The sequence below is a fragment of the Mesoplodon densirostris genome, chromosome 6 (genome assembly GCF_025265405.1).
Source record: "Mesoplodon densirostris isolate mMesDen1 chromosome 6, mMesDen1 primary haplotype, whole genome shotgun sequence".
Taxonomy (NCBI): Eukaryota; Metazoa; Chordata; class Mammalia; order Artiodactyla; family Ziphiidae; genus Mesoplodon; species Mesoplodon densirostris.
This window is the reverse complement of record NC_082666.1, coordinates 20682316-20700194: the sequence shown is the minus strand read 5'-3', so window position 1 is coordinate 20700194 and position 17879 is coordinate 20682316. Positions and strand designations below refer to the sequence as shown.

Sequence of the window (17879 nt, the reverse complement as noted above, 5' to 3'; positions counted from 1 at the left end):
TCCCAGTTCTGCTCTCTCTGTTCTTTTTTAAAACACTTTTTATTATGAAATATAACACAATACAGAAAAGTGTCCCTCCGGATGATGTGCAGTTCAGTGATGTATTGTGAAGCAAATACTGTGTAACTTTCACTGGGGATTGGCTTCTGGATTGCCAATATCCAGAAGCCTCATGTTTGATATGTAAATAGTTTTTTTGTTTATCATTCAGTTCAAAATGTTTTCTAATTCTCAAGTAATTTCTTCTTGAATCCATGGGTTATTTGGAATTATATTTCTTAATTTCCAAATACTGGGGATTTTAGTAGTTTTTTTGTTCCTTATTTTACCTTTATGCAGAGAACGTACTCTGCATCCATTCAGTCCTTTGATGGCTCAGCTTTTATAAATGTTCTGTGTGTACTTGAAAAGATCTGAAGTAGGTGGGTGTAGTGTTCTTTGCATAGTCAGGTTTAGGTCAAGTTTACTACTTATGCTGTTCATGTATTCTATATCCTTGCTGATTTCCTCCCCCCCCACCATCAGTTACTGAGAGAAGTGTGTTAAAATTCCTACTATGATTATAAATTTATCTATTTCTCATTGTAGTTCTGTCATTTTTTTCCTTTATATATTTTGAAGCAATATTAAGAACATACAAATTTAGAATCATTATCTTTCTGATGAGTTGAAACTCTTATTATTCTGGTCTTCTTTTATTGTTATGAAGTCTTCTCTTCATTTCTAGTGGAGACAAAGTGCACTTTTCCTGAGATTGACATAGATACCCAGCCTTCTTTTGGTTAATAATTGCTTGGCATATCTTTTTCCATCCTATTTCTTTCAATCTTTCTGCTTCTTTACATTTTAGGTGTGCTGTGTCTGTTACAAACGGCAGGCACAGGCTTGTTATTTTTTTCTTCTTAATGCAGACCTGGGATGATATCTCCTTTTAAAAGATCTTTATTTGTTTCTGTCAGGTGCTGGAGGTCACTAGCATCTGGAATAATCTTAATTCAATGTTAGGGACTCAGATTGAGGTGAGCTGCAGTCCCTTGAGGAACTGTGTCTGACCATGGTTTACTCTGTTCCTAAGGAGCAACCCTTTGGGGCTCCAACCCAAAATGTAGGGGTGCAGAAGGACCCCACTTCTTGGCAGGCCCTGGTCTCCAACTCCTGTTCCTCCAGCCCCAAGAGGCAGGCAGAAACTCTGCTCAGGCTATCAGACTTTGTTACCTCTGGAACTTGTAAATATCCCCAGGAGAAAATTAGCCCAGAAAAACAGTAAACTTAATTGCATGGACCTCCATCCCCCCAGATCCTGCTTCGTAGTTCCTCTCTATCTTGTTACATCTCCAAGAAGCTGCTTTTAAATATTTTGTCTAGCTTTTCTAGATTTCCTCAATGAGTCTGTCATCCCAGGAATAGAAGTCCCCTACATATGTTTTCTAATTTTTCTGACTTGTTTTTTTTCTTTTTCTTCTTTCCTCCTTTCCTATTGTCATTTCAGTGGGAATGCCTTCTATTTGCCAGGTACTTCACATATATTAGTTCCCACTTTTACAACAGCTCTATTAGGGCTGTATTATTATTATTCTTTCCATTGTACAGATGAGAAAACTGAGGATGTAGTGATTAAGGATCATCAGTGGTGGAACCAGGACCCAAACTAGATCTTAATGATTCCAAAATGCTTTGCTTAGAGATACATGCTTCCTCTCTTGTGTTTTTCATATTAGACTTGTTCTGCTGGAAAACTTCATTTGATAGAGAAAAATAATAATGAAAATAGGGGACTTCCCTGGTGGTCAGTGAGTAAGACTCCATGCTCCCAATGCAGGAGACCTGAGTTTGATCCCTGGTTGGGGAACTAGATCCCACATGCATGCCGCAGCTAAGAGTTCGCATGCCGCAACTAAGAAGCCCGCATGCCGCAACTAAGAAGTCCGCATGCTGCAACAAATCCCACATGCTGCAACGAAGATCCTGTGTGCTGCAACTAAGACCCGGTGCACAGTAAAATCACTTTTGGATTGGGCTTTTTTATTTTTTGTTGCTTGTGAATATGCCTATATGGTTGCCTGTTGTTGTGATCATGCATTGCCACTGTTGCATAGGATTCCATAGAGTAAATAAATATTAATTAATTTATTCCAATGTGTATTACAATATGAGTGATTTTCAGTTTGTGTCTACTGAGAATAGCACTGGTATATAAATTCTAGAACTTGAAAAAAAAAAAAAACCCGGTGCAGCCAAAATAAATAAATAAATAAATATAAGAAAGCATAGTGAAAATAAATGATTGACTCCATTGTATGGCTCAAAGCTATTAGCAAGCACATAACAGGTGCTAATCATTATATAATAACATACTTTGGAGAAGCCTGTAATATGAAATGGATAAGGATGCTGAGTAATTTATAAAATGTGATAAAACTGACAATTCTGGAATTAAACATATGACTTTATAGATGTGATTAAATTATTATAATAAAACTTAAAGGAGAATTGGAAAAGGCAGGATAATGTGAATTTTCTATATATTATAGTATTATACACAAATATGTATAAAAGAAAACCATTTGCTCTGCAGGTAGAGCATTTTCTTGAATGTGCTGGGCTGTCCTTGGGTTAATGTGGGACATTTCCAGATTTTGCAGTTTGGTGATAATGAGTATGGTTTAAATCTATCAAAATTCTTTATTAAGAAAATGACGGACCTCAAAAACTGGGAGTCTTCTTTATCCTTAGTCATACTATGCTGATTTATCTTAGAACTCTATTTTCTTAACAATTTTTAAAATTGAAAAATTGCTTCAGAATTGAGATCAGATTTATGTCACCCAATTGTGGAGGCAACATGAGTATGTATTAGTCATCTACTGCTTCATAACAGGTGATCCCACTATGTATTGGCTTAAAAAACCAAACATTTTTTATCTCACTGTTTCTGTGAGTCAGGAGTCTGGGGATGGCTTAGCTGGGTGTTTTTGCTGAGGGTCTCTCACGTAGATTGCAGTCAAGATGTTAGCAGACTTATGCTGGCAGTGCAATCTACTTCTGGAAGGAAAAACAGCTTGGGAAGCCACATGAATATGAGGTTTCACAGGAAGCAGAGAGTCAAATGAACAGGGTTGAATTGACCCATCATGATCTTTATTCCGCCACGGCAGCCCCCTCCTCACTTTTGTTCTGCCAGCACTTACCATCGAAAGCAGGGCTGCCTCTCCAAATGGAACTCAAGGTTCTCCCTCCTCCAAACAAAACACTTGAAATTCGACAGGGCTACATCCTAAGAGCTGTGTGGCTCCAGTTCCCCAGCACCGCTACTGTGTCTCCCTTAGAGGCAGAGAGTGAAATGCATGAACAGGGCATAACCCTCTCTGAGTGTTAGCGGCTGGCCAGGCTCCACGTAGACCCAACCTCCTTTGTATGTTTGTCCTGTTATCATCCTCCTTCCTGTGGCTTTCAACACATGAGAGCTCTTAAATGGGGAATTGCTTTTGGGGCGAATTGAGTTTGGGGATGACTGCTGCTCCATGCTAGCCAGGCAAGTCCATCATAAATGTCGTCTCCGCACACCTCTGGGTGGTGTGAGCTCCTTCTAGGACACATTCCTGCTGACCCCTGTGTTCAGCAGTGGTGTGCAGCCCCCATCTTCTTGCTTCATTTTCTGAGTAGGTCTCTTCCTGACTGTGTCCTGAGAGTTGGAGCTCATGCTGCTGTGGCTCTCTATTTAGGAAGGTCTGCCGGATTAAATTTCTTTAGCTGGCTTCTATAACTTTTTTCCCATGGTGTCCAGTGAGTCCGAAACCCCCAAGTCCTGTACCCAGCAGAACATGCGTTCGTTGCTTTCTCTGCACTTTCTGAAGCTCACTCTCATCTGGCATTTTTCCTGCCATATGGGACCCATCTGTTCTCCCTTTACCTCTGGGCCCCCACTCCCTGGTGATCTCCTGCAGCCTCTCTGGGCACCTGTCACCACCACCCTTTGCAGACAGAGTCGGTGCCCAACTGTAGCCCCATGGGAACTGGGGATGTGCCCTCTCCAGGGCTCCCAAACACCCGGTGAGAATAACTAAAGGCCCTCTAGCCTGAACTTCCTGCATATTCTCAGGCCACACCCTGAGCCTAGGGAGGAAGTAGGGATATTGACAAGACCACAGATTTGGGGGCCTTGATTAGCTGGTACCTAGACCAGCTGAAGCCCCCAGGGATTCAACCTGACTTCCCCTCCTCCTGGTGGTTCATTTCTCTAGACTTGAAGACATTTCTTGGAGCCCGCCCTCTCTTGGGCTTCCTCTTGGCTTCTCAAGCAAAGGACAAACCTTGTCCTGTGTCTGATGTCTCTCTCTGCTCCTGGACCCCAGGGTTGCATTGGCAGATGCCATGGTGCATAGTTAGAGGGCTGTGAGTGTTCTGGAAAACCAGTTCAGTGCACAGGAAAGGTTTGGGCAGAGTTCTGGTCTCCGGTTCTGGCTCAGTCTATCCTGGTCCCTCTGGGCCCAGGGCAAGTCACCTTTCATCTCTGGGCAGGACTGTTCTGGCTACCAGATGAGGAGGTTGGGCAAGGTGATTTCAGGAGTCTTAGACATTTGATGGAATGGACTAAGGGGGAGGACAGAGGGGACAGTCGTGGCCAAGGGAAGGGTTCTCATTCTTCATCTTGCCGTCCCTCGTCTGTGAGCCTGAGAATGGGCTGGGCTAGGGTGTGTACTGCCCTGGGGACTTGAAGCTTGGTCTGCTGGGTTTGGTTTCTCTGCTGTTACAGGGTGTAGGCAGGGCCTGGAAGAGGAGCTGCATGGAGCTGTGCAGACTCCTCTGATTTCTGAGTCAGTCTTCACCCCAGGCCCATCCTCTGCTCCAGCTCCACCCTTGACCTTGCTCACACCCCTGTCCTAGCCACTGGGCTCTGAGTTCCCTGAGGGTAGGCACTGTTCAGATCTGCCCTTCCTCCTCAGGCCTGCGTGCAGGTGCCCGGCAGATGTTTGTCAAATGGAATTAGTGACCATTTGTGTCGGGAGATTTCTCGGTTCTGATTTCTGGGAAAGGGCCATTGGAAGGTGATAGGTGTTGGGCAGCACAGTGGTTCCCACGGCTGTGGAAAGCCAGATGTGTTTGGGCCCAAGTCGGCTTTGCACTGGTAACAGTTTCAGAAAAAATGTGTTAACTGTAGATGCCTTTGGGTTGATGAGATCCAGTCCATGGCTGCTGGCCCTGTTCATCTGTTTCCAGCCTCCTTCTCCCACCCCACGCTGGATCTGGGCCCAGTTTTTGTAGGAGGTTTCTCAGCTCTAGGGAGCCCCAAAGTGGTAATTGCTCAGACCTTGAACTAATAATACCATGGATTCTCCTGGCGCCTTTCATCCAAGGACCTCCTCGCCCTCCAGCATTATCTGATCCCCACACAGCTCAGAAAGTGTGATAACCCCTATTATTAGCTCCACCTCACACGTTGTGGCTCTGAGAGAGGAGCGTAGTTGGGTCTGGGGCTGGAGCAGACCTCCTGGGCTTCTGAGATCAGTGTCCTGGGCAGGAGAGCGGCAAGGATTTATGATGGGTGAAGAGCTGCACCAGGGTTTGCTGCAGCCTGAATTGCTTGGGACTGTAGTATGGGGTGCGCAGGCTTCAGTAGTTGTGGCACGGTGGGCTCCATAGTTGTGGCTCGTGGGCTCTAGAGCGCAGGCTCAGTAGTTGTGGCGCATGGGCTTAGTTGCTCTGCGGCATGTGGGATACTACACCCCAACACCCAAAAGTATGAGGGGCAAGATGATTGTGGTCGGTGGACTGCTGTAGAGCTATGAGGCGTGGAGTTTCCCTCCTTTCTGTGCTGTGCCTGCCCTTCTGCCAGCCAGCAACTAAGCGCGAGCCCCAACCACCAGTCCAGTTCCACGGGGCATGTCCAGAGATGAACAGTTGGGATGATGAGGGGTGTCTGTGCCATGAGGAATGCTGGAGGGACTTCAGACTTTGGTGTAAAGGAGAGAACCCAGAGACTGCAGAGTGAGGTCCAGTCAATGAAAGGTACTGAGAGACCACTTTTGGTTCAATAAAGATGAAGCACAGAACAATCAGATCTATCTCAAAAGAGACAGGGCTCTCATTGTGGGAAGCGAGCTCCCCATCACTGGAGGTGATCAAGCAGAGGCAGGTAACTTCTAGACAGCGTTGTCATGGATGGAGCAGATTCAGGGCTTTCTGGATGATGTGCTGGTTTGCTGCAGGCTGGGAAGCCCTGCCCTTCCCCTGTGTCTACTGGGTAGATCCAGTTCAGTGGTTTCTTGAAGTTCTAGGGGGAGTCTATTGGATGGAGAGAAGATTTTTCCACGTGTCATTGAGGAGGAGGAGTGTGGTCCTATCTCTCCTCTGTCCATGCTGGAGAGCCACTGGGTGTCTGTGAGGATGACCTGATGTTCTGTTTTTTTGTGTTTTTTTTATACATTTATTTATTTATTTTTGGCTGTGTTGGGTCTTCGTTGCTGCACGCGGGCTTTCTCTGGTTGCGGTGAGCGGGGACTACTCTTCATTGCAGTGCATGGGCTTCTCATTGCAGTGGCTTCTCTTGTTGTGGAGCACTGGCTCTAGGTGCGCGGGCTTCAGTAGTTGTGGCATGTGGGCTCAGTAGTTGTGGCTCTTGGGTTCTAGAGCACAAGCTCAGTAGTTGTGGCGCAGGGGCTTAGTTGCTCCACGGCATGTGGGATCTTCCCGGACCAGGGCTCCCACCTGTGTCCCCTGCATCGGCAGGCGGATTCTTAACCACTGTGCCACCAGGGAAGTCCCCCCACCTTCCTTCTTTATTTGTTTCCTCTTTAGTTTTTTTTTTTTAAAGTTTTATTGAAATATAGTTGATTTACAATGTTGTGTTAATTTCTCCTGTATAGCAAAGTGACTCAGTTATATATAGATAGATAGATATAGATATATACATATTTTTTTCATATTTTTGCATTATGGTTTGTCACAGGATGTTGAATATAGTTCCCTGTGCTATACAGTAGGATCTTGTTGTTTATCCATCCTATATATAATCGTTTGCCTCTGCTAATCCCAAACTCCCATTCCTTCCCTCCCCTACCCCTGCTCCCCCTTGGCAACCAGAAGTCTGTTCTCTATGTCTGTGTGTTTCCTCTTTAGTTTATTTTTAATTATAAAAGTGCTATAGGTCATGGATATATTTGTACTGTTACAACAACTACAATAGTGATAGATTGAGATTCCTCTTGACTTCCCTCCCTCCAATTCACAGTCTCTTCCCTAGAGGTGATCACTGTTTTTAATTTGACATCCTTTCAGAACACACACAGCACACCACACACACAGAAATATATACCATGTGTATTGTTCTGCAATTTTCTTGTTCCACTTAAAAACATGTCTCAATAATGTTCCTATTCCAGGACTTATACTGCTCCCCCATTCTTTATATCAGCCCATACTATCCCACAACACAGCTATAGTTCCTTCATTTAACCATTTTCATATGGATGGATTTTTCAGGTGTTTCCAATTTTTTACAATGCTGTGGTGCCAGCCTTTGTGCACACTTGAGTTTTTGTCTATGATAGTTACCTGGAAGTATAATTGCTAGGTTGAATGATAAGGACATTTATATTTAATAGATATTGTCAGAAATTACCCTCCATTTACACTTCCTCCAACAGGGTATGAGGGTATCTGTTTTCCTGCATCTTTACCAACATTTGACATTATCGTCTTTTAGATTATCTGCCAATCAGATTGGGGGAAGGTGGTTTTTTTTTTTTTTTTTTTTTTTTTTTTTGCGGTACGCAGGCCTTTCACTGTTGTGGCCTCTCCCGTTGCGGAGCACAGGCTCCGGACGCGCAGGCTCAGCGGCCATGGCTCACGGGCCCAGCCAGTCCGCGGCATGTGGGATCTTCCCGGACCGGGGCACGAACCCGTGTCCCCTACATCGGCAGGCGGACTCTCAACCACTGCGCCACCAGGGAAGCCCGGAAGGTGGTATTTTATTGTTAATTTGCATGTCTCAGATCTCCATGAAGTTGAGCATCTTTTTGCATGTTTATGGGCCATTTTGTCATCGCTGAATTTCCAATTCAATATCCTTTGCTTGTTTTTCTATTGTGTTGTCTCATAACTTTGTTTATGATATGTTTAATTGTAACAGACATTTTAAAAGTCTTATGGAGTCAGATTTATCTATCTTTTCCCTGTGGCCTCTGCTTTTTTGTGTCTTGCTTAAGAAGGCCATCTCTAAGCTTAGAAACATGTTCAGAGACTCTTCAGTGTGCTCTGGTCTAGGGCTCCTCAACCTTTAATGTGCATGCAACTTCCTGGGGCTATTGTTAAACTGTAGCCCTGAATTCAGGAGGTCTAGGCCAGGGCTTGAGATGCTGAATTTTTAACTATCTTCCACATGCTTCTTGTGCTGCTGGTTCTTGGACCTCACTTTGAGTAGCAAGGCTCTAAGCCAAGGTCAGAGACAGCCTCCTTAGCTTTTCTTTAGGGAGGTCAGGATTCTGTGGAATGACTGGGGACAGTAGCATTGACTTCGAAGGATCTCTCTGCCCACAGCTGATCTCTTTCCTTTTGCTTTTCCCCAAACTCATTCATCGTATGTCCTTGTATTGTTATTGCCTTCCCAGAACATAGCTAGCTGTCTGTCACAGCAGGAAAGCTTTTTTTTGTTGGGGGGGGACAATTTGTTAATATTTATTTAAAATACAAATACATACACTCCTTGAGAAAGTAAAGCATAATGGCCAAGAGCATAGAGGTTTTTTTTTTTTTACAACTTTATTGGAGTATAATTGCTTCACAATGGTGTATTAGTTTCTGCTTTATAACAAAGTGAATCAGTTATACATAATACATCTGTTCCCATATGCCTTCCCTCTTGCGTCTCCCTCCCTCCCACCCTCCCTATCGTTTGGTAGTGTATCTATGTCCATGCCTCTCTCTCGCTTTGTCACAGCTTACCCTTCCCCCTCCCCATATCCTCAAGTCCATTCTCAAGTAGGTCTGTGTCTTTATTCCTGTTTTACCCCTAGGTTCTTCATGACATTGGTTTTTTTTCTTAAATTCCGTATATATGTGTCAGCATAAGGTATTTGTCTTTCTCTTTCTGACTTACTTCACTCTGTATGACAGACTCTAGGTCTATCCACCTCATTACAAATAGCTCAATTTTGTTTCTTTTTATGGCTGAGTAATATTCCATTGTATATATGTGCCACATCTTCTTTATCCATTCATTGGATGATGGACACTTAGGTTGTTTCCATCTCCGGGCTATTGTAAATAGAGCTGCAATGAACATTTTGGTACATGACTCTTTTTGAATTATGGTTTTCTCAAGGTATATGCCCAGTAGTGGGATTGCTGGGTCATATGGTAGTTCTATTTGTAGTTTCTTAAGGAACCTCCATACTGTTCTCCATAGTGGCTGTACCAATTCACATTCCCACCAGCAGTGCAAGAGTGTTCCCTTTTCTCCACACCCTCTCCAGCATTTATTGTTTCTAGATTTTTTGATGATGGCCATTCTGACTGGTGTGAGATGATATCTCATTGTAGTTTTGATTTGCATTTCTCTAATGATTAATGATGTTGAGCATTCTTTCATGTGTTTGTTGGCAGTCTGTATATCTTCTTTGGAGAAATGTCTGTTTAGGTCTTCTGCCCATTTTTGGATTGGGTTGTTTGTATTTTTTGCTATTGAGCTGCATGAACAGCTGGAAAGCTTTGGCCAACCCCCCAGCATGGACTTCTGACTGAGACCCAGGATCCTTAACTCTCCAATCTAGCCTCACTGAGATGTGGATGCAACAACTCTTCCGGCTGTCCAGCAGTGAGAGCTCCCCAGCATTGACCTGGGCTGCCTTGTAAAGTAGTGAGCTCCCCATCACCTGGGGGAGTAAGGATGGAAATCAGTATTGCTGGAGGTACTGACGTGGTGAGGAGGCTTAACTAGGTGGCTTCTGAGCTCCCTTCCAACCCAGAGACTGTATGAATCTTTGAATTGCTTCACAGGAACAGAAGCACACTCCCGTCAACATCACTCCATTTTTCACCTGGCCAGGAAATGAGGTGAAGCTGTCTCTCTTGTTGTTTCCTCAGGTCAGCTGAAGCTGTCCATCGATGCCCAGGACCGGGTTCTGCTGCTCCACAGTGAGTATGGCTGTGTGCCGGGCACACCGGGGAAGGTTGGGCTACTTGGCCTCCCGCATGGAGCCAGGGCCGGGTGGAGGTATTACCATGGCCAAGGCTACTTTTTCATCTTTGTATAGTGTCCTGCCATGTGTCTGTTGAAAAAAAGTGGGTATTCACTTGGGACTCCTAGAGACATTTCTCTGGTCCTGCTCCGATGCAGGTGGAGTCCACAGCAGGCTGGAGCTGTCCCTGGGCACCTCAGCATCCTCCTTGGCCCCAGTGGAGCAGGGCCACGAAGAGCTTTGCTGTCCTTCCTCTTGTCTTTCTTCCTTCCTTTCTTCTCTCTTTCTCTTTTTCTCATCCATTCATTCTTTCATTGATGGCAGTGTCACGGCTAAGGTCGCCACCTTTGGAACCAGACTGCTCGTGTCTGAATCCCGGCTCTGATACTTTCTCGCCAAGTGACCTTAAGCAAGCTTAGTTTCTCATCTGCTGGATGGCAATAAAAGTACCTATCTTATGGGATGTGACAAGGATTAAAGGAGTCAATATTAGTAAAGTGCTTAGGACAGCGCCCAGCATGTGGTAAACCCTATATTAGTATTTGTTAAATAAGATAGAAAACCATAAATTCCAAAAATAGTGATTGAGCAATGGCCCTGTGCCAGGGGCTGGGGACACCAAGGAGAAGCACCCACCTCTGTCTGGGTGGTGCTGATAGGATGGCAGGAAGGCTTGGCAGAGGGGGTGATGCCCACACTCCATCCTGAAGGAGGACCAAGCCTGAGCCAGGCAGAGGGGAGCAGGAGGGCCGGGCACTTCACGTTGGGGGAGCTGCAGGTGCGAAGGCCTGGGGTCAGAGAGAGCACGATGCCCTTGAGGACTGTCTAACGTGCCCGCGGTGCAGCACAGGAAGGGGTGCAGGGGGGTGAGCTGGGACCGGGCCATGAAGGTCTGATGCGCCACCCAGAGGATTTTATACTGTACCTGCCATTTATCCATGTGTTTGTCCTTCTATCCAGCACACAAATAGTTACTGAGCTTCTGTCGTGGCCCGGCTCTTCTGTTTGGCCCAACAGGCCCTGCCCGTCTCTCCAGCCTCCCTGGCTCCTGCTGTTCAAGGCACCCTCCGCCCCTTGTTCTGTCCGGTTTTGTGCCCTCCTCGCCCCCCAGTGCCTCATGCTTGCTTACGCCCCTGCCTTCGCACCCACTATTCCTTGCGTCTGAGCCTGCCTTCTGTTTGAACTCCTTTTGAAGAATAGGTCTCCCTTCCTCTGATTTCGTAAGAAATATGCCTGCCTTAATCTCATTAAGAGGAAGGAAGGAAGGCTCATTTTGGCTCGTTTTTTCCCCTCCAGGAATCACCCCCTGACCCACCTGCAGGGCTGAGTTTGTTGCTTCCTCCTCTGTGTCCTCATCACCGTCCTGACTACACTGTGTCACCCTGGTGTGTCCAGGATCTGTCTCCTTCAGTAGACGGGGAGTGGGGACCATGTCTGCCTCAACTCCATGGGGGAACAGGTAGATCAAGGGGTTCATCAGGCCTGGATCCCGCCCTCAAGGACCACACCCACAGGAAGGTCTCATGCAGGAACAGTTGCTAGGATACCAGGCAGAGGAGACCAGCAGGCGCCTGGGGTCCTCCAGTCTTGGCCTTGGGGGGCCTAATGTGAACTTCCCAAGGACCAGCAGAGGGGGGTTCTTTGCCTGCCAGAGCCTGACTCCAGCTGTACAGTTTTTGCCAAGTGCATCTTGGCCTCCCCCAGTCCATTCGTCCTGCACAGTTTGCTTTGGCTTCACCCCAGTCTTAGGCCCTTCATCACTTTCAGCCTGTTCCCCTCTCTCCTTTGGCTTCCCAGGCCTCACGTCTCAGACTACAGGGGCTCCGTCTGAGCCAAGCCCTAGGGCTCAATGAAAACCTAACAGAAAAGAAAATAGAAAAGAGGCTCAGCTTCTGTTAGATCCACTGTCTGCTTTCTACAGACCTCAGGCAAACAAGCCACACTTGCTTTTGTGGCCAGACCTGCACCCCGCACCCTGCACCCCGCACCCCGCACCCACCACCAATCCTTTGCCTTTTTTTTTTTTTTTTGCGGTATGCGGGCCTCTCGCTGTTGTGGCCTCTCCTGTTGCGGAGCACAGGCTCCGGACGCGCAGGCTCAGCAGCCATGGCCCACGGGCCCAGCTGCTTCGCGGCATGTGGGATCCTCCTGGACCAGGGCACGAACTCGTGTCCCCTGCATCGGCAGGCGGACTCTCAACCACCGCGCCACCAGGGAAAGCCCCCCTTTGCCTTTATTTATCCTTGTTTTCTTTCGCAAACATTTCTTGAGCAGTTACCTTGCCAGGCACTCTACTAAGCACCTTAGACACATGATCTCGTTTAATCTGCACGACTACCACGTGAAGTGGATATTATTATCAGTAACCCATTATTATCACTGACCCATCACAAAATGGCAAATTCAGTCTCCTGGGTGAAACAACTTGCTCTGGCTCACATGACTATGTCCTCCAACTTGGCCCTCCCATCCCAGGAGGAAGTCTTGTGCGGTGGAAGGAGCACTGGACTGGGAGTCAAGAGACAGGGATCTAAACCAAGCTCTGTCATTCCCATTGCTCTGTGACTTTGGCACGTTTCTTACTGTCTTTGGATGCCCTCATAGCCTCATCTTCACCGTTAAATGAGGGGTTGGACTCCATAAACTTTACACTCCCTTTCAGGGAGTCAGGGAATTGAAAGCATCCTATAATGCCTTGGTGAAGGTGCTGCCTGAGTGTGGGAGATGGTGGGAGTGGGCTAGACCAGAGAGGGGTTAATATCCAGTGGTTGGTATGTAGATTAAGAGCCTGGTAACGATCCTTCCCACCCACCCACCCCAACATTTTAATTCTCTGTTTAGTCATAGAAGGCAGAGGCCTGATGAGCAAGGAGCCTGGCGTCTGTGATTCCTACGTGAAGGTATATGATGCGCTGGAGGTGGGGTGGGGCGTGGTGAGGGACCACATCACCGGACTGAGTTCCAAGGTCCCAGCACACCTGTGGGCCTCAGGTCATTTGAGGTGGCAGCAGCGGTTACATCATCTGGTCAGTTTAGGCGTTTATCAGGCCTAGTGACGAGGCCCTGAGCTAAGATGGACCCCCTTCCCTTAGCCCGGCTTGGTCTCTAGGGCTTCCTGCAAGCTCTGGAATCTTACGGATGATCTTGTGCATCACCCCGTAGGTGGGCACTGTGAACGTGTGGTTGACGGCAGTCCACAGGCAATCCCAAGCCCTCTGGTGAAAAGCAACATCTTCACCCCTCCCTTCCCCAAAACTAGAGGCCGGCTGGCAGTTTGGGTGGTGGGGTAGAGGGAGTGTCTCTGAGGGCTGGAGGATCCATCCGAAAGGAGCCCTTGCAGTGAAGACAGAGGCCCCATAGGGGCAGGGGGCCTACTTCCAGCCGGAGCCAAAGGCCAGGCGCCTCCCAGAGTGTGGCAGCCAGATGTCAGGTGCCGGATTTGATGCACCACTCCGCCTTCTTCCCGAAGCCGCCAGGCTGCTCAGAGGCCCCTGTGGGCTGGGGCAAGGTCAGGAGCGGGGTGGGAAGCTGCGGCGGGGGATGCATACGGACGGCACTAGGGGCCTTGGCAGAGGCTGGCCTGGAGCCTTCTGGGAAGGGAGCACTCAGCAGCTGCTGGGAACTTAGAAGTGCAGAGGCCTTGTGCTTTGGGGGAACCTCTCTGCTTGGAGGAAGAGCAGAGATGGTCAAGTTGCACCCCATCTCTGCCTGGGCCTGGCGCTGCCTCCTGGGTACCACCCCTATGAGGCCCTGTCCTGGCATCTGACTGCAGTGCCTCCAGCCCAGGGCTCCTCTTTCTTTCCTGGCATTTGATTGAGGACTCCACTCTGTCCTCTGCCAGAAGCTGGTTTGAAGAATACTCGGGAAGCCTTTAGCTTGGAGATGTGCAGAGTCAGCCACTGGGGTTAGGTGATTACATGGCTCTGAGATTGGCTAACCCTTACTTTTCTCCAATTCAAGACTTCTTTGGTCCCCGAAGATAATCGACCACGCTGTCAGAAGACGCAGACCGTTCCAGACTGCAGAGACCCAGTCTTCCACGAGCACTTCTTCTTGTAAGAGTCTGGAGCAGCTGGGCCCTCGAGAGCAGAGGGAAGGAGTGTTTATCTGGAAACAGCTCTGTTTGCCAAATCTAGAATCAGATCTAAGCAGAAAAACAGTGACTTCTAAAGGATATCTTTGTTTTCTCATTTACTTGTGTCCTTGCATCCCTGGCACCTGGCCCAGCAGCAAGGTCCACAGTGATACGGTATCATGTGGCTGGTTCTCATAACTAAAATGTCCAGCCTGAGGCTGGCAGCCCCTGAAAAAAGTAGGCAATTTCCCACTGTGCCTTGGGACAAACTTTCTCCTTTAGCAGAAGGAATTTTCCAAGCTGAGGGATGTTTTGGCTCCCCTCCCGCCCGTCCCCAACTTGCTAACCTCTCTGAGTCTTGGCTTCCTCATTTGTAAAATGGGGCTAATAACGTACCAACCTCCGATAGCGGAGGTGTAAAGGAGACAGTATAACACAGAGTGTCAGGTGTTATTGTTATTATTATTATTTCTTCCCCTCATCCCTGAACTCTGGGGCCAATGGGAAGGTAATGGACATTTTGTATTTTCCTATTAGTGAAAACTAATCATATTTTGTTAATTTCCTTACTACACAAGGTAATTTTGCTAATCGTAGAAAAATAGAAAATGTAGGCAAACAAGAAGAAGAAGAGAGAAAACACTCCAAGTCCTGCCACTCACTGATATGTTCTGTGGTGTTTCTTTTCAGATCTTTGAATTTGTGTGGGTGTGTGTTTCCAAAGATGGCATATTGTTCTATAGTATTGTGTTGTAACCTCCTTTTCATCCCTAACAATGTAATGTAAACTCTTTCATGAATATAAGTACTCACCTCCCACACTATTTGTGCTCTAGTTTATTTAACCAGCTCCTATGGTTGGCGTTCAGGTTATTTCCAAAATTTGCCATGATGCTGGACTCCGTGGGTCTGGACTAGAGCTCGGCCCTGCTAACACACTGACTGGTTTGCTTTGCAGTCCCGTCCAAGAGGAAGACGAACAGAAGCGCCTTCTGGTCACAGTGTGGAACAGGGCAGGTGACTCCAGGTGAGGGGAACTGCTGAGCTGGAGGGGAGATCCTGCTCTGGGCTCATGGGTGGCAGCCAGGTGGCCAGCATACAGAGGGGCTCAGTAAGTGCTTGTTGGATAAATGAATGGTGGTGGCTAAGTTTGAGAGGCTGCCGCTCCCCTGAGTCCCTGTCACTCCAGGTAATGCCAAGGATCATGTTACCAACGTGCATTTGCTGAGCCCTTGGTATCAACAAGACACCGTGTTGGCCACTGGGATGCCAACCAGCCTACATGTGGCTTCTGCTCTCAAGGCACCTACTTTCAGAAGAGGACACCAGGCTCTCTGCGTGGAGGCAAATTACAGTCACAGTACACACAGACTCAGTTCCACAGGAGCAGAAGCTGCATGAAAAATGGGTCCATTTCTCTCTTAGTCACCACTGTACCCAGTGCCTAGCACGTAGATGTTTGGTGATTATTGGCTGAAGGAATAAAAGAACAAAATGAGTAATAGGACAGTAAGTGTGGGAAGAAGGAGAGTTCATCATGGGCTGAGGCGATCGAGGAAAGCTTCATGCAAAAAGTGGGATTTTGAACTTGGGGCAGAGCTCAAGAATAAGACAAGGAGAGTAGGCTGGAAAGGGCATTGCAGGCAGGAGCACAGCACGAGCAAAGGCAAAGAGGCAGGAACACGTGCGGGGGGCTCAGGCTGCCATGAGGAGCCCAGTTTAGGAGGTGCAGAGTTTTGTGTAGGAGAAACCTAACAGGTTTCAGGCAGCCCAGGACACAGGAGGCGGATGTCGTCGTTAGTAATGGCGGCCAGTACAGAGCAGGGGAAGAGTGCTGGGTGGTGAGGGTGAGAATCAGCTGCTAAGGGAAGGGAATGGAAGTGGGTGAGAGTACTTGACTGCATGGCCTGCTGTGAGCAGCAGGGCCTCATTCAGCTGGTGCAGCCTGAGAAATCTGGGAGACTCTGTGGCCAGTAACATTTGTCCAATAATCGTAGAACAGAATGGTGACCGGAAAAGGGCCTAGGTGAATGAAAATCAGCTCAACGCACCAGCTTAGACCCAGAAAATATTTTTGGGCTCAGTGCTCTTTGGTACCCTAAATTTGATAGCTAGTATGCTTTTAAAGTTGAGCCTTCCTCAACTTTCATAATGAAAGATTTGTCTTTCAATAGAGTATCATTTACTGATACTTTATCGTTTACTGATATCTAAACAAGAGCAATCGTTTACTGGGTGTTGACCACAAGCCAGGGTTTAACAGTGCATGCTCTCATTTTAGTTCTTAAAACAACTCTAAGGAAAGTATGTTTTTGTCTTAAGTTTTCAGAAAAGGAAACAAGCTAAGAAAGGAAGTTACTTGCCTAAGGTCGCATGGCCAGTGAACAGTAGGGGCAAGATGGGAACCCAGGTATTTAGACCCTAGAGTCTTCAGTCTCAACCAGTAGAGTACGGAGGGCAAGGCAGGAGTGGAGAGGGATTTGCAAACTCATTGGTGTTGCTGGAGGGTCAATTACAAAGTAGGGACTGACTGGAGATAAGATGAAGAGGCTGGCATAAACCACACATCGGATCATTCTGTAGGGTTTCTTTGGAGTGTGAATTTTCTCAGAAGGGCCAGAAGTTCTCAGTCCTGGCTATGCATCAGAATCACCTGGGATGCTGGTGAGGAACATAGGTTCCCAGGTAACACATCAGATTGATTAAGTCCAAATTTTCACGGGCAGGGCCTAGGAATCTGCACTTACCCAAGTTCTCGGGGTGAACCTCATGCAGCCAGCTTGGTGTTTGGGAATCTGGTGATGGGGAGATACTGAGCAGGGGAGTGACAGGTGTGTATTCTAGATCTATCACTCTGGTAGGTCTTTTGGAGGTTGGGGAGGAGCTGGGAGATTCTTGTGGTGACTCTGCGAGAGATGATTTAGGGATAGAGAGGAGGGAAACAGACCCAGGATATATTTAGGAGCTTAAACCAATAGTACTTAGCGGTGATCTGGCTGTGAGAGCAGTGGGAGAAGCCAAGGATAACTCCTGGGTAGCTGGTGACGTCTTCAGCTAAGCCAGAGTGTACCGGAGGGGAAGGGGGAGCAGCTGTGGATATGGTGAGATGGAGGTGCCTGGAGGGCAGCCAGCTGAGAGCTGTGTAGGAGGGTTGCCTTTGCTGACCTGGAGCTCAGGGGAGAGAGAGGTCTGTGGAGATGTGGGAGCCGTGCCCGCCAAGGTGGTGGGTGAAATTTTGAGCAGGTGAGACCACCCAGGAAGACAGTAGGTGCCAAGGACGAAGGGTCAGAATCCAGCCTTGAAGGGATGGGCACAGGAAGGGAAAGCCCTGAAGGAGACAGAGGAGGAGGGGCGGAGAGACAGGAGGATGCCTGGCGAGCCTTCTGGATGGAGGCAGACACCAAACTGGGAGTCACCGCTCCCTCTGCTGTGACCACTCTCCTTCGAGAGCCAGGCGGAGCCCGCTGGAGAAGGGGCAACAGTGCACTTGGCAGGTTTTGGAAAAGAAAGTGAGGCCGGGGAAAGTGAGTCAGCGCCCAGGGAGGCAGCGTGACAGAGGCAGTGTCTCCGCTTGTTGCCTATTTTGGGAAAGTGAGATTCCTTATTAAACAAAACACAGGCAAACTCAT

The 17879-nt window shown here is 47.6% G+C and overlaps 1 protein-coding gene across 1 annotated transcript in view; it reads left to right on the top strand.

The window, feature by feature from the left end:
• RGS3 (regulator of G protein signaling 3) overlaps positions 1–17879 on the top strand; it is a 126769-nt gene that overhangs the window by 5944 nt on the left and 102946 nt on the right. Inside the window, exons 2-5 of the mRNA XM_060100673.1 lie at positions 10081–10131; positions 13017–13075; positions 14136–14230; positions 15209–15277. Coding sequence (XP_059956656.1) covers positions 10081–10131; positions 13017–13075; positions 14136–14230; positions 15209–15277 — 274 coding nt within the window. The remainder of the gene's footprint in view (positions 1–10080; positions 10132–13016; positions 13076–14135; positions 14231–15208; positions 15278–17879) is intronic.